The sequence below is a fragment of the Megalobrama amblycephala genome, linkage group LG11, assembly GCF_018812025.1.
Source record: "Megalobrama amblycephala isolate DHTTF-2021 linkage group LG11, ASM1881202v1, whole genome shotgun sequence".
In the NCBI taxonomy this organism is placed as follows: domain Eukaryota; kingdom Metazoa; phylum Chordata; class Actinopteri; order Cypriniformes; family Xenocyprididae; genus Megalobrama; species Megalobrama amblycephala.
Window position 1 is genome coordinate 27,541,957 of NC_063054.1, and position 17,372 is coordinate 27,559,328.

A 17,372-nucleotide genomic window follows, 5' to 3' on the forward strand; every position below is an offset into this window, starting at 1 on the left:
CTAATTTGGATCACCTGGAGTGTGCATTGCTGTCAAATCACAAAGGTGCTCGTTAAAATCGTTGTACCTGCCATATATACGGTCATACAAGCCAAAGATGCCATCCCATGAGTGAAATAGTCTGATTTCATAAGAAAACATCACTTTTGAACAGCAGAGTGACTATTCTCTTTTGATTACAGTACACCACGTTTTTGTAGTCTTTATTTGGTTTTTAAGGTTCTGAACACATTTTTGGACTGAATAAGGATCCAAATAGACCGGTGATCAAACATGTCAACAAACCCAATGTGAAGCGCATGAACTTACCTGGACGTAAAGCTCCCGCAGCTCATCCTGGAACTTCTTTGGATCTGTAGTTATTGTAATGGGTCCAATCTCTGCAGAAACAAAATTATTAGTTAGAGGCAAAAATAAGCTGCTGGATCATGGTCAAATGACCTCATAGATTGAAAGATAAAAACGCGTTCTGTTTTGTCCACACAGATGCTAAATATTTATGCTGGCAGCTGGTGGCGGATGTCTAGGATCAAGGGTCACAGTTGAACTGGGGTGACAGGGAGCTTCCTGTTCAGTGCCAGGACTTTTTCAGAGACCTAGAAAGGTCACAAAGGAGCAATGACAGAGAAATCTCATACACAGTGGGCCAAAACGTCTGAGAACACCACGAAAATAAGGGAATTTTTTTCATTTAAGCCTTATACTACATTGAGTTTTTATGGCTTGTGCCCGTATTACAAGCTACAAGGCCAGAATAAGGTACACATAAACCTTTTGTGAGTACTTTTTAATAGTTTAATAATCAGACAAGGCAATATCATGAGTTACATTTTAATTTATTTAATTGTGCAGTCTAAGTATAGTATTAATTAGTGTAGCATGCTGAGGTAGGTAACCCTGCTGGGTCTAACTGGCAGTGGCTCTGTTCTGAAAGACCAGCCTGTTCTCATTATGTTCCCATCAGCTGTTCTCCTTCAATATAGGAAAGACCTTATAACTCAGGTATGCTCTTCTGTCAGCAGCGAGAGAGTCTGGCGTGAGGTCATTGTGCTGCGGTTGCCTGTGTCAGTGTGCAAGGCCAATGACTTTGTGTGCCATTTCTAAAGACATGTTGTCTCTGCTTTCCAACTTTCTTTCTTTGTTCAAGGTTTGATGAGCTGTAAAACTGTTAAATATGTTGTTTTTTTCCCAAGGAAGCACAAAAGATAACTATAGTAGTGCCAAGCTGACAGCCTGTACTGAACTTAACAAATCACACACAACATTCATACACACTGCAATCAGACACATATTTAATAAAACAAAATAGGCACATTAGTGTGATTATTTTGTTAAAAGCAGGGAGAATTTCAAACAAATGGTCAATAAAAGGAAAGCTTTTCACAAACCACTCAGCAAATACATTCCCTTTGATCCAATTTAAAAGCATTTTACATCGAAGAAGTCAGAAAGTGCATTAAAATCCAAAAACTACAAATTTCTTGACACAAAAATTATAGGGGCTGTGCAAGAGAGACCCTGAGATCTATTTGATGCATTCCCCATATCTAAAGTGTCTCTGAAGTGTAATTTGTTTTTGTATATATTACCATCTTCAGCAAATAAAAATTTATAACTGATTTTCTATGGTTTGCTTTTAGTTTATGTTTGCAGAACTCTAAAATCTCCCTCAAGAGAGATCGTTTCAGAGTGCCCATATTTTGGCGGTATGAGAAACCATTGAAGTGTAGAAAAAGAACATTTAGGCGATCAAAGCCGTGTTTAAGAGTAACAGGATAGTAATTTTGACTGCTGTGCATGCCTAACTGGCTTTCAAGTGAACGCTTTCATGAATGGAAAAGTTTACACAGTCCTGGGACGTTTCTCTCGATTAAAGAGTTTTATCTTAGCAGCCTGGGTACTGGCCTTCTTTACCTCTCCTCTGACCTAAAAGTGGAATCACAGTTAAGGGAAGCCGGGGCAAAGAGTACATGGAAACATAAAAAAAAGGGGGGGTGAATGTGCTGTGAGGGCTCTTAAATGCCAGTTGCATTAGAAAACTTTTGAAAAGGAAAAAATTATGACAATTAATTTTGGAAGACATTTAGGAGAAGGATGGTCAAAAAGTGTTGCATTTAAGATCATGGTGCATAAAAGAGAGGACAAACTTTATAGAATGGAACTGAATGATACAAAAAAATAAAAAGGGGAAGCAAGTGACGTATTTGAGCTATTTGACTTTTGGTCAGCATTTTCTCACAAAACATGCTTTCAGTTAACACTGAAAAATGACAACAGATCTTAGTAAACACTTTAAGTATGCATTATTTGAAAAAAAAAAAATCAAGTAGTCATAGCATGGGGAATCACATTGACCTTGATCCTTCGAGAAAAAAAATGTCACTGTAGGAAAAACTTTGTAAGCTCCAGAAGTTTCAGAACTTCTTAATGAAAAAAGAAAAAAAAAGGTTACACTTTATTTTACAGTACATGTACTTACAGTGTAGTTACCCAAGAAAGTACTGGTAATATAAGGTTAAGGTTAGGTTTAGGGTTAGGTTCAAGGTTAGTACTTAGTTATAACCCATTTCTATAAGTACATAACATGTACATGCGGAACAGGACTGTAAAATAAAGTGCTCCCAAAAAAAAAGCATTTATTGAAACTAACATAAACGGCTCTACGACTTTCTAACAACAAACAGATTAATACATTTAAAACAGATGAACACAAGAGAGAAAGACTACTGGCAAAGTCTCACAAAGAGAGGTTAGTAAACTAACTGTTCTAGAAATGCTGTCCCTATGCTCTCTGCCTTCTATTATTATTGTTATTATTAAAAACTAATTTTCACTTCACTAATCTTCACTAAAGGACAAATCACTTCAGCTTTTAAATGAGAAATTAAGGAAAAAGCTTAAAAAGAGATGGATGGAGCCTGGGAAACCACTGTGAAAGTTGAGTTACAAACTCTCCACCACATCTCTCCTGCCAAACACCAGAGAGTTTATATAGATGTGGAAGCAATCATATTAACAGCCCTGAACATTTGTTATCATCCCTTTTATTCCAGCAGTCAGGAAGTTCTGAATCAAAGTCACCATGTACTATGCAAATGAATGATTAAGAGCATCAGATGCTGTTTATGCTTCAGGGATAAACATGTTGTATTTATTACAGGGCACTGACCACAATGACAATACGATGATGCCAGTGTAGATAGTTAACATGACTGTTTCATTGCTACTTTTATGAGATAATCCTCTCTCCTTTTTTAATGTTCACATAGAAGTCTTTCTGTAGAAACTCTTTTTTTTTCTTTTCTTTTTTTTGGTAGATCCAAGATGGGACATTTGATGATCATATTTAAGGGTCCAAGCACCAAATGTGCTGGAACCCTATTGTGCTTGTACTGATTTTCTTCTCCTTCATTCTTCTTCAGCCCTAAAAATGTATTTGTGTCAGAGACCGTACAATGCAGAGACCCCATACTCGGCAGGATGGTCCCAATCAAGCACCGCTACACTAGGTGGCGCTATAATAAGGCAATTTGTGTTTTGGATCATTACTTTAGAACCCTAATGACTACAAAAAAATAAATAAATAAATAATTTCCCCTGAATACTTCTCGGTGCAGGGTTCATCTGTTTTGGACTCTCTGTTTGTTTTTGTCTTTTGTCACATGTCCTCCTTTGTTACAGATTGATTTGAGTTTGAGTTCAGGTATTTCTTATTAATTATCTTACTAAGTTCCCTTTGTTTGCTGTCTATATATACCCTGTGTTCTCCCTCTGTCTCTGTCAGTTTTTCTCTGTTTCTCCTGTTATTTGGAAGTAAAGTCTACCTTCCTGCAATCTGCCTCGTCTTTGGAGTTCCTTACCACCGTTCTGTGACACTCGGATACTTCAAAAAACATTGCCGCCAGCAGCCAATCAAATTTCTGTGGCTAATAACAGCAAATCTGAATGGCCTATCATTACAAAAATCAATATATTTGTACATTTTGTGAAAACACATGATAAGGACTCTTTAAGCCTAATGTTTTTCTATCGGTTTCCATCCCTTTGAATGAAAATTACTGTACAGACAGTATAGTTATACTATACAGACAGTATAGCATAATTACACAGATGTAGCGTATAATTGTGAAAAGCGTATATATCATTTTTAACTTTTATATTAAACGTTTAACTTTTTAGACACCAATAAAACACATTTTCAAGTTGCCAGATGATTAAAAATACTGCTGTCCATTTAAAATGAAGACAATTTTATGTATTTGTTAAAATAATAATAATAATAATAATAATTAAGGGCCTTAAGATAAATGCTTCAGATAAATAAAGTTTTGAGCTGCAAATCTTTACATTCATTTGAAACTGTCCTGTCCATGCATTTCATCTAAATTTAAATGTTGAATATGAGTCCATACATTCGTCACATCTATTTTGATAAAACCCTAACTTTCAGAGAAAGTTCAAGATGAACCACATCATAAGATATGTTTCAATTGGATCACTAATCATTCACATGGGCCATTGATGCTTGGACCCCGATGATTGCCGCTTGCGGCTATATTTATAAACTGTAGTTACACAAGTCAGTAATCAAGTCCAAAAATAACCAAATATAATGAATACGCCAAATTACTAACAGAATTAACATCATGAACTGTTAAACATGTGGAGGAAATAACAGTAATAAAATTTATTAAAACATTTGCTGACAGCAAATGTTACACAGACTCCTCTAGGAACAGAAATATTTCACTGATGCACAATTTCAAATGCTTCAGCATCTTGCCAGGAAACTACCAAAAGTAAGCCTTTGTAAGAAAGGAAGAAAAAAAGATGACTGATGAAAAAGAACAGTCGAATATGCGGCAGGGTTGCCTCCAAATCACCACAATCAGTGTTCAGGATAAAATCACAAAACTCCACACTCTTTATGACCTAAAGTTGATAGACAATTGATATATATCAATATTTACATGTGAGAGAAACAAAGAAACATGGAATGAGGTGAAAAGACAAGTTCCAAACAAGTCAAGATAAGGTAGAAACTACTATTATATTAAATGGTGTTGTTACTCCAAGGAGGACACATCAAATTGATCAAATGTGACAGTAAAGACTTTTACATTTATATTTAGAATAAACTAAACTAAACTAAAATGATGTTCTTTTGAACTTTCTATACGTCAATGAATCAACAAGTGTGATTCATAGTCTACATGCTGAAACACCTATAGCATGGAGTATGGAGACAAAAAATACTGCAATTTAGCTGACACTGAAGCCTTTACAGAAGATTTTTACAAAGTGTGTGTTAATGATATAGAACAGAAGCAAGCTATTGCTGACAACTTCAGAATGCAAGGGCTACACTTGATTCAGGTGTCTGTTTCTAATTTAGGCCAGTAGCATGATTGGTTTGGCCTTGGCTGTATGTCATTGGCTAAGGGAAGCTCAAGGTTTCCAATTGGAGCTCTCTGGAGGAGTGTCCTAAATTTGATTGACACCTTTGAATGGCTGTTGATGTGACAGCACCCCATAAAACTGTCGAAATGGGTCAAAAGGTTTCCCTCAGTATGTGACTGCAGCTGCCACCAGCACAACAAAAGACTTCAAATAATCAGAACTCAGGGGTGTACAAAACTTAAATGGTTTATACTGAATATCAAATAACTCTTATGGAAGTCATTATTCCCCCCAAAATACGTAATCAGCCATAATACAACTAGATACAAAATGAGGAGGGAAAAAAAGTGAAACTTGTATATTATATTCATTCATTATACACAGACTGATATATTTCAAATGTTTATTTCTTTTAATTTTGATTATTATAACTGACAACTAAGGAAAATCCCAAATTCAGTATCTCAGAAAATTAGAACATTACTTAAGACCAATACAAAGAAAGGATTTTTAGAAATCTTGGCCAGCTGAAAAGTATGAACATGAAAAGTATGAGCATGTACAGCACTCAATACTTAGTTGGGGCTCCTTTTGCCTGAATTACTGCAGCAATGTGGCGTGGCATGGAGTCGATCAGTCTGTGGCACTGCTCAGGTGTTATGAGAGCCCAGGTTGCTCTGATAGTGGCCTTCAGCTCTTCTGCATTGTTGGGTCTGGCATATCGCATCTTCCTCTTCACAATAACCCATAGATTTTCTATGGGGTTAAGGTCAGGCGAGTTTGCTGGCCAATTAAGAACAGGGATACCATGGTCCTTAAACCAGGTACTGGTAGCTTTGGCACTGTGTGCAGGTGCCAAGTCCTGTTGGAAAATGAAATCTGCATCTCCATAAAGTTGGTCAGCAGCAGGAAGCATGAAGTGCTCTAAAACTTTCTGGTATATGGCTGCGTTGACCTTGGACCTCAGAAAACACAGTGGACCAACACCAGCAGATGACATGGCACCCCAAACCATCACTGACTGTGGAAACTTTACACTGGACCTCAAGCAACGTGGATTGTGTGCCTCTCCTCTCTTCCTCCAGACTCTGGGAGCCTGATTTCCAAAGGAAATGCAAAATTTACTTTCATCAGAGAACATAACTTTGGACCACTCAGCAGCAGTCCAGTCCTTTTTGTCTTTAGCCCAGGCGAGACGCTCCTGACGCTGTCTGTTGTTCAAGAGTGGTTTGACACAAGAAATGCAACAGCTGAAACCCATGTCTTGCATACGTCTGTGCGTAGTGGTTCTTGAAGCACTGACTCCAGCTGCAGTCCAGTCTTTGTGAATCTCCCCCACATTTTTGAATGGGTTTTGTTTCACAATCCTCTCCAGGGTGCAGTTATCCCTATTGCTTGTACACTTTTTTCTACCACATCTTTTCCTTCCCTTCGCCTCTCTATTAATGTGCTTGGACACAGAGCTCTGTGAACAGCCATCCTCTTTTGCAATGACCTTTTGTGTCTTACCCTCCTTGTGCAAGGTGTCAATGGTCTTCTTTTGGACAACTGTCAAGTCAGCAGTCTTCCCCATGATTGTGTAGCCTACAGAACTAGACTGAGAGACCATTTAACGGCCTTTGCAGGTGTTTTGAGTTAATTAGCTGATTAGAGTGTGGCACCAGGTGTCTTCAATATTGAACCTTTTCATAATATTATAATTTACTGAATACTGAATTTAGGATTTTCCTTAGTTGTCAGTTATAATCATCAAAATTAAAAGAAATAAACATTTGAAATATATCAGTCTGTGTGTAATGAATGAATATAATATACAAGTTTCACTTTCTGAATGGAATTAGTGAAATAAATCAACTTTTTGATGATATTCTAATTATATGACCAGCACCTGTATAGAAGGACAAGATTTCTCAAGTAAAAAAAAAGATGAGGTAAAAAAAATTATTAAAAGAAATTAATACTTTTATTTAACAAGGATTATGTTGATCAAAAGTGACAGTAAAGACATTTATAATGTTACAAAAGATTTCTATTTGAAATAATTGCTGTTCTTTTGAACTTTCTATTCAAAGAATTCTGAAAAAAACAAGTTTCCACAAAAATATTAAGCAAAACAACAGTTTTTATCTTTGATAATAAACACCAAATCAGCATATTAGAATGATTTCTGAGGAATTATGTGGCACTGAAGACTGAAGTGTTAGATCTAAGGCCTTAGGACATGTCTGACAGTCTAAAAGCCTCTTATTGGACTTTTTACTCAAGATTGGACTCAACGGCCCATATTTCGAAGAGTTAAAATAATTGATGGGAGGAAAGTCAACTTTTCACAGTTTATGATCATATGCTAAAAATGAAAAAAAAAAAAAAGTTTCTTGGTCCTTTTCTTGAGCAATGCTTCACAAACTATAAATCAGCTCATCTCAGCTACTCTACATGAATGGTATCTACATAACATGTGGCTTCCATTACTCTCAACATACAATAATTTGAAAAGCAGAAACATCAGCTGCAATGTAAGACTGCTGGCCCTAATATATAGAGTGTTGGTTGATGTACATTTGTTTTTAAGCCTTGCCAAGTCACTGGATGCAAGTCCATAACTTTCTCATGACATAACTGGATTTAACTGAACTGTATGATGCAAAAGCTGCTGGTTTACAAGTGTGACAAAAGTGAGAATATCTATCTGGATATTTAACGTATCTGCCGAAAGTTTTGTTAAAAATGGGAGAGCGTTGAAAAGCTAGGCTGTCCCAAGTGTCTTGGCAGCATCCGCTTGAATAGGACAAATTAAACAAACTCAAATAAATTGCATTTTGCATCATATATCATCAGTTTTACAGCAAAAGTTTATCCAGTTTTAGTACAGTATGAGCTTTGAGGACTTGTTTATGGTAACAAAGTCAATGGCAAGTTTAATGGAAACCAACTGTATGTAGCATTTGACAAAGCATTTGTCATTACTAATATGAGACCAACAGGGCCAACAAAAAATTACTGTTGAACCACTTCATATGATGTAAAGTGCATAAACTCTTTCAATACACAACAAATGTTGCTCTGATGTAGAGTACATTTGTTTCATTGTGTCGGATATCCTATAGACAAAGACCTGGCACCATTGGCCGAATCAGCGACCACACACATGCTCCGCTCATTCAAAACCACAAACACAGAGAGGACTCTGTCTAACCATCCATTTCCTCACACTTCTCTCATACTCACACCACAAAACTTTCAGCAGGTTGGCCTCTAAAGAAAAGCCTAAACTGAAGGTCAGAAGGTCTCCATTGCTTGCTCTGTAAAACCAAAAGTCAGACCAGAGATCATAACACAGACACAGCAGATACTGACATGCCAGCTGGGAGCTGAATGGCGTTTTTTCAGCCGCTCAGGAAATGTTTCGGCAGTGAGACGGTGACTCCCCTGGGAGAAAAAAAAGGGAAGACAGAGAGGGATGAAGAAAGACAGGAATAGACAGACCCAGAAAGGAATGCAAATCAGGGGTCGAAAGCAGGGGAGAGATGAAAAAAAGACATTAAAGCTAATCAAATCCGTGAAAAGGAGAGAAAATCATTAAGAAGAAATCTCTTGCTACTCCCAATCTTTCAAAATGTTTTTCTAGGAAAACAATACATTTTAATGTAAAACAAATATTTAACTAAAATATTTTAAACATTTTGAAACAATAATGTCCCACTTCTTGACAGCATTTTTGCTGTTGTCTTTTGTAAACAACCCATGTCGTGTCAGATGCAGTATAAAGCTGGATCTCATTCAGATGAGACTAGTTTTCCCTGAAGGAGGAGGTCAGGTAAATGAGCGTTTAACGTACATACTTAATTCCGAATTGGAACATGTCAGGTTTTTCCCTCACACAGCCTCCATAAAATTTGCAAAACAAATGACATAGTGATTTTCAGTTAATTTAAAGCTCCTCTGAGAAATCTACCCCCGGTTGGATGTAGGACTGTCTGTGATTGTGTGTATATTTTTCACATTTCTCATTTTTTTGACCTTTGTCGAATTGTAACCAAAGCTAAATGTCTTGTTCCATCTCATTATGGATTTGGACGTTTTCCCAAATTTCTGGGAAAAAAACAGAAATTTGGTGACTCAGGTACTGCTGGCTTCACATCATCCAATGAAAACAGAAAATTAAATCAATAACCTGATCAAAGGCTGCTCAGCATGACCACTGTAGTTGCACCATCAGGTATAATCCTCATCTTAAATAATTCCTCCCTTAATTATATTAATTATTGTATAATTCTATCGTATATATATATAGGACAACTGATGCTCCCATATTAGTAATTAGTGGTCAACTGATAAAGTTATTTTGATAGCCAATGCTGATGCCGATATCTTAATATTAATTTTACATACAGTACAGCATATATCAAAGCAGGAAAAATGTACTGCCGATTTATAGGTCAACCACTATTAGTAATATTGTAATTACAGAGATTCTAATCCCATCCAAATCAGTACATGAAATCACCAACATCCCACAGTTTGCTAATAATCATATATCAAAAGTAATTTAGAAAAATAATCCTATCAATGCAGCACTGTGATGACAAGCCACATGTTTAATTTCAAACAAATTGTACTCATTTCAAAAGCTTGATAGAAAAAAAAATATTTTGAATAGATAAATATGGACTTGCATCATGTAAAATCATGTCACTAAACAGGGCTGGCACAAACAGACTCCATTAATACAGACCAAATGAGTTTCCCTATCAGAGCCAAAAAATGAAAAAAAGCTCTGAATGAAAAACATAACTGCACAAATGATCAAAATAGCCTGTCCTATCAACATCTAAACAATTATCCCATATAGCAGATTCAAATTTTGATCATAATAAACAGTTGTGAAGTGCTGAGTAATCACCTCCTTAGAGCCTATAGCGTGTTTTGAGAAATGCTTTCACATTTGACTACTTTTGACAGAGGAATGCACTGGGCCTTGTGTATGCAACATTGTTTGCACACAATTTTTATATATAAGGGCCCCAAGTCTGTCAGATTGGTGGTGTTCTCTTAAAAATCTCCATGGAAACACAATTGACAATTATTATTTTTTTAATGGAACATTGCAGTATATATTATAAATTACTTATCTGTGTACTTTTTTTTTTTTTTTTTTATTCATGTGTCCCCATAATCTTTAATCAAAATGATTATAAGATATACGTCACAATAGGGAAGAAAAGACTATCACAACTTCCTTTTCCTCAACAAAAATGAGCTGGTGGGTTTCAGGTGAATTAAATGGTAGGATGTTCATGCTAATTTAATGTTAATATTGCTTTGATACTTCTCTCCAGTTCTGTCAGGACCACTATCGTCAAAGATGATTGACAATGAGCATACAGTTTGGATTGGCAGTAAGGTTCCATTCTGGGCAAGAAACTCCCTGCGCATCTATGAAGCCTAGCATGGATAAGAGCTGTGAGAGCAATGATAACCCCCTAGGGTAAACAGTACAGAACCAACATAAATGTACTGGAGATATCATTAATGTTCAATAATTGAATGTACAAAATTCAAGAATTAGTCCTGACTGGACGAGAGGAGGAGCTGGGGTTGGAGGAGGGTAATTAACTCCTGAGCATGCAATAAGGTGCTGATGGACCTTATATATGGATGCTGTGATAGGCCTCGTATTCCTATAGGTAGACATAGATCAGCTGAGAGTCAGCTGATGCGATCTTGATTGACATGACCTGCCAGAACTCATGCTATGCTTGATATCTCAGGAATTGAACTCTATGTACAGTATATCTTCCAGTTAAGACCTCTTAAGACAATTTAGGTTGTAGGTCTCAGAGATGCATTTTGAAACTTTAAAATTGACTAAAGTTTCATATTTAACAGTAATTCGACAAACTTAAACATCTAAACTTTCAATTAAAACACCTGGTAGATTATGACGCCCTAAGCTAAAACTCCACCACTAACATTAGAACTAAGAAAAACACCCTTTTTTGGCATAGTTGAGCCAAATATATCTGTCAGATCATATTCTAACTGCCCCAATTTCAGCCATAAATCAATTTTGTATCACGTGTGTATTTTTCCTTTCAAAAAAAAAAAGCATAAGCAACTATTTGGCCTGAAGCAAGTGAAACTTTGCTCAACATCTGAAAAAGCGCCTATAATTTTCCACCGACTTATAGCAGCTTCTAATGCAATTATGCTCTAATGGTATCCATGTTTGTCTTTCAAACATCTGAAAATCATACTCGGGCCAAATGTCATCTTTTGTCCTTTCATCATTCATTCCAAACTCATCTCAAGTTCAACTTCCCAGCAGACTTCGACCTTTGCACTGCACCAGTCACAAAAGGTCACAGAATCTCTCCGTGTCCAATCATAACAATTCCAACAGCTCAAAAAGTGCAATCAACGGCCATATATATGGACACAATCTAACTGGAAACCCAAGAACTACAGCAAACTGTTCATAATACTTGTATTTTAATACCGTTCAAAAGTTTTTTTTACCGTTCAAAAGTGCTTTACAGTAAATACTGGGTACAGTAGCAATTTTTTGAAAATGGCTCTTGTGTATCACCTGAGGCACTGGAATCAGAGCACACACCGTTCTCAAATTAGAGAGTGTTACATTATTCTCTCATCATTGAAGAGATGAAACAGAAAAATTACACCATACTTCACTGTACTCTGAAACCCTATTTAACCCACCCCACCCACCGTCACAAATTCCTACCTAATGGCATCATTAGGGGCTGTGTTCACGCCAATCCCCTTGTAATCTAGGGATATTCTGAGATGAATGCAGCTTCTGAGGACAAGCACCAAAAGGGTCAAAGAGCTGTTTAGTTGAGGAATGAGCTTTAAAAATGTTAAAAGCATTGCAAGCATCCTATCCTGTTTTGAAAGCCTTGGTAACAGGTCTAACTAAAGGGAGCAGATGCGACCAATCAGAGTGAAGAGAGCTGCAACGCTACTTAAAAACTTTGAGGTTTCAACAAGTTGTAAGGATGTCAGTGTTCATTCACAAAGCAGGTTGTCAAACTATTTAGTTAGTCCAGCTATTTTTAATTGCAATGGGATGTAGAAAGAAAGCGAGATAAACTCATACCAAAACAGCAGATTTTTTTTCTTTCACTACAGAAAGACAAAGGGAACTATTAGCTTTGGAATAGAAAGCTGACCGATATTCATATCCACCCAGCTGCCATCATTAGGATCTTTAGGAACCTGGAAAATTCAGCCAGTTGCTTGTAGTAATGATCCCATAAGAGTGTCAATTCTACTTATTCTCTGCCTGAAGGATATATTATTTGTCACGACATTTCCTGACAGTTTTAAGATGACAAGAATGAACTGAATGCATTTTCCTGCTTTCTCTGATCTGACTCTCCAGCTCCCTAAAGCCCGTCCAGAAGTCTTGGACAGATTCAAAGCAAGCACATAGTAATATGATTTAAATAGTACTAATAAAAATGCAAAAACCTTGAAAAGAGTGGGAAATTGTGTGAGAAATATAGTTTCCTCACTCTGTCTTAAAGTGACAGAGGCACTGACAGTTATCTAGGCCAAGAATCACACACATTTAAACACATGCAAGTTAAGAAACTAGATTACAGTGATATTTACAGGCCTAACTGTGTGTGTACTTATAAATGCACAGTGTGTGTGGGGGGGACTTACATCACTGGACTCTCAGGAAAGCAGTAGCAGGGAGCCTGTGGCCACACACTGCTCAATGGGCCAACTGCTCTTTAAAAGATCTATGGACATCTGAAACTCATTGAAGCCTCCACTGACTATTAACCCTTATTCAGTGCCAAAGGGACTTTCTATTTCCACTTCCAGGTCACAGTCAGAGAGTTACTAGAGTAGAGGATTAAATGTTTTAGTCACTATGCATGAGTTTTATCCACCAATACTTTAATATGGTCTAAATGAATCAACCATCCAATCATTTTTATCTGTTTATTTGGGTTGGCTGAATCAAACAGACAGAAATGGACCCAAAGGTGTGAGTAACAGGTAGGAAATGTCAAAAAGGCTTTTTCCTTCCCATTCTAAACCATAGCAAATAATTGGTGGTTGGTTAGATATTAACTAACTACTGAAATTCCTTGAGCAAAATCTGAAGCAAAATATGCTAAATGACCTAATTATTCATTTAAATAGATTAAAATCTACAGAACAAGCAGTCAACAGTTTGAGTTTGAGCCAAACTTTCCTGTCCTGGGAGCAGAGTTGTTTTTTGACTTATGCCATAAAAAACACTATCCACCGTATCCAGAAAGCCACTCGCAGATTGACAATTTCTTGACAAATAAGCTGATCATGTTATGTGTTGTCTAAATAATGCATATTCCATTCCTTTGGCTGCACCACTCATCTGCGAGGCTTCGTAAAACGATCTACAATAATACAAACAAATAGGCAACAGCCTGATTTCAGTACATGATTGCACACATCTGGAATACTGATTTACTGATTTTGCAAAGGAACAGGCAATCTTACGCTCCCTCTCCCTCTCTAAGAGTCTTCTTTTGTGTTGCAAATCTTTTGGTTAACTTACAGTGGACAGCGCATTCTGAAGCAATAACCAGATACAGAGTGCATCTTGAAAGAAATTCCTGAGTGCCCCAAGGAGTGGATGGAAAATGTATTTGGCATGCTGCTTTTGGACACTTTAGGTCAGATTCAGGTTGGAACGAAGAAGGGGGAGGATTTACATCTCTTGAGACAATACTTTCTTTTGAGACTCTCTCTCTCTCACTCTTCGAAGGCGTTTGGACAGTCTAGATACAACATCCTTGTTGTAGCACCATATTAACCACAAGACCCTTAACTTACCCTGCAATTTTATCAGTAATATGCCATTTTCTCTTTTAGGAACTAATTACAAAGCCAAAACACATCCATCTCCTCTGTTCATATGACAGAGACCACCACCATGTTCTAGGTTGAATTACACCCAAAAAGCACAAACAAAATGTGACTCTTTGATCCAATATTATTCAGGGACTCATTTTAAGTATATTTTAGACAAATCAAAAGAGCATACAACATACTGAATCTTAACCCATACATCTCTACTCAGAAAATACCTAAATATTACAGCTATTAGAGAGTATCTAACTGTCCTTAACTGTCATTAAAGTGTGTTCCTTGGAAAAAGGCTGCACTAGCAGGCATTTGGATGCTTCCAAGGTTGTTCCGCCTGGATAGATGGAATGATAATGACAGTGAATTCAGCACACAGAACATCTGGGTACTACAAACAATGCTTTGATACCTCCTGTAGGTGTGAGATACTCCAGCATGAAGCAACTCTCAGCAAACTAACAGATTTGTCATGTTTCTGGCAACAAGTACCTCTTTTAGATGAGCTGCATATGTAAACATCCTTAAAACAAGATATTTACTTGATGGGCAAAGCTGTGTAACACAATACGACTTTATTTTCAGAAAATATATAGTTAATTTTCATTCTCCATCGTCAAAATTATTGTGTTTACTAAACAATAGATTTGTGCTTAAAGGAAAAAAAAAAAACTCTAAAAAAAAGTCTTAATATCTAATGCAACTGAGCTTCTCGAGTAAATTCATCTAGTTTGATGTGTAGATGTTTTACTTAGGAAAACAAAGTTTTATTTAAAGGTTCTCTAAGGGGAGAAAGGAAAAGCTTATCTTTAATCCCAATAAAATTCCTATATGCCATAAGAATACTTAAGCAAGAATGAGAATTTGGTGCAAAATTAACGCCAAAGATTTGTTAAATATTATGAAAGGTCATTTGCGTTTTGTTATACCTGGGTCATGAAAAGGAACCAAGGCGAAGTTGTAGAGCGGTCTCTGGGGTCTGCTGAGGGATGTTTCCAAAATCTTCGATGCTCCTTCAATCACTTGAACTAAATCATCATACATGGAGCCGGTGACATCAAACACAAAAGCCAAAGTGGACGCTCCCTCAGGGATTTCTTCATTTGTGTCCTGGGCTGCAGATAAAACGTTAAGAACTAATATCAGACCAAGAAAAAACGGCGAAGGTCTCAAGTCCATTTTGAGATTTCCAACTGCTCCTCGGCAAAAAAAAAAAAAAAAAAACCTCGACCGAAAAATAAATCAGCGACGAGCTTAAGTTAATTGACAAGACATTTGGTTTGAAATGTCAACAAGGGCTCTAACGTTAGTTATGTGGGAAAAAGTTAAATCTTTTTGAGGAGACAAAAATGTGAGGAAAAGATTCAGTCAGATTTCTCCTGACAGTCGCTTGCGCGAGGATGCTTTGAGTTTGTTTTAGTGCATGCGCGTCCTGCTCCTCTGAAGTTTCTCAACAAACTGTTGCCTTTACAAACGCTGATCCACTATTAACTTCTTTTCACCAGACGCCAGACAACAAGCACCTCAAGGCAAACACTGAATCGCCGTATTACGAAGCCGCGCTCTGATTGGTTCACAGCTCTTTTGGGGTCGCGAGAGGGTCCTGTCCGCATTGACAGACCAAAAGCTGAAATTTTTAAAATTCGGCGCAAAAACGAAACAATTAATCACAATAAACACAATAAATATGAGTATTAAGAATTAAACAGAAATGTACTTTCACATATCATTAAATGAATGCACTAAAATAATATTATGATGTAAAACACCACAGAAAATCATATTAAACAAATAAACATTCAATAAAATACATTGTGAAACGTCATAAAACAATAAATACCAGTAAAAATGATACCTCGTTATAACATTCTGGTTCTCTAGACTCCACACACACACAAAGAGAGTTCAATGCAGAGCTCTGTCGCCTGAGTTTTTTGATCCATTACCACCACCTATTGGCAAGTTGCAGATACTGAGACAACTTGTCTCTACTACAATGTGCCAGCAAAAATGCAGGCGACCAACGTAAAAGGGTAATGTAATTGTGAAAGGTAACCACTGAAATTAATACATGTATTTTTGTTGGCGGTATATTTTAATGTAAAATGTCGGAGTCAGCTTGTAAAGCAAGGAGTTTAAACGTTTGCATGTAAGACTTTGTAAAAAAAAAAAAAAAAAAAAAAGGGGGTCAGGGTCAGCAGATTTTTGTGAGTAGGCCTAATGCGGTAGTAAAAAAAAAGTTAAACTGTGCAAAAGAGGAGCCAAAGAAATGACCATGCATGGTAGAAGAATTAATGAACATATCCTGGTTCGCAGTTTTGAGTTGGAAGCCTGTCAAACCACAACACATAAATACCATTTTGGCTGATGATGAAATGGTAATATTAAGTAATTTGGAAAAAGCTGAAAGGGAATAGTTAATTCACAGTCTCCTGTTGACATAAATTAGTAGTTCTTAAAAAAAAAAAAAAAAAAAAAAAAAAAAAAAGGTTTTACAACACTAGATGTCACCAATTTTTAGGACATTTGTGTGTTTTGCAGTATTTTCATAATTGTAAAATCCTTACTCTAAAATGGCAATAAGTTATTATCTCCAAAATCAAAATTCTTGGTATAAAAGCCTTCTTTTCCTGTCTTTCTCCCAAAGGATGCATCTTCTTTTGAAGCATTTATCTAATCACAGTATACAAACAAAATGTATAGGCCAAGTATGGCATGCCAAAGCAAGCATGGAAATAAAACAACAAATGATACTGAAAATGCTTCAACTTTTATATATATATATATATATAAAAACACTAAAATCTCTTTAAAGCAAAGGCCAGGATATTCACTTCATTCATTCCATGCTCTTCCTTGAACCACCTCATACTTTCTAATTGCTAAAAAGAAAGAGAAAAAAAGAGATTATTTTAAAACCCAATTAGCACCCAATTTCCTTTTGGCCTTTGGTCCATTAGTCCAAGTCAAGACTAATCGAAACCTCAATCTCCATGTAAATTGTAGCTCAAAGCAGGGCTGTTAAAGGCATGAGTGATTACAAGGGTGACTTGATCTCCCACACTCCCAATCCACACAACTCCCCA

The 17,372-nt window shown here is 36.6% G+C and overlaps 1 protein-coding gene across 2 annotated transcripts in view; it reads right to left on the reverse strand.

Annotated features, from left to right (window-relative positions):
- Window positions 1–15,999, reverse strand: part of hmcn1 (hemicentin 1) — a 91,628-nt gene extending 75,629 nt beyond the window's left edge. Inside the window, exons 1-2 of one of the 2 annotated variants that reach the window (XM_048207102.1) lie at window positions 15,216–15,999; window positions 310–380 (exon numbers count right to left, since the gene is read on the reverse strand). In XM_048207102.1, the coding sequence (XP_048063059.1) occupies window positions 310–380; window positions 15,216–15,465 (321 nt within the window). In that variant the 5' untranslated portion in view covers window positions 15,466–15,999. The remainder of the gene's footprint in view (window positions 1–309; window positions 381–15,215) is intronic. The other variant, XM_048207103.1, reaches the window with a different exon arrangement.
- Between the last annotated feature and the right edge of the window lie 1,373 nt (window positions 16,000–17,372).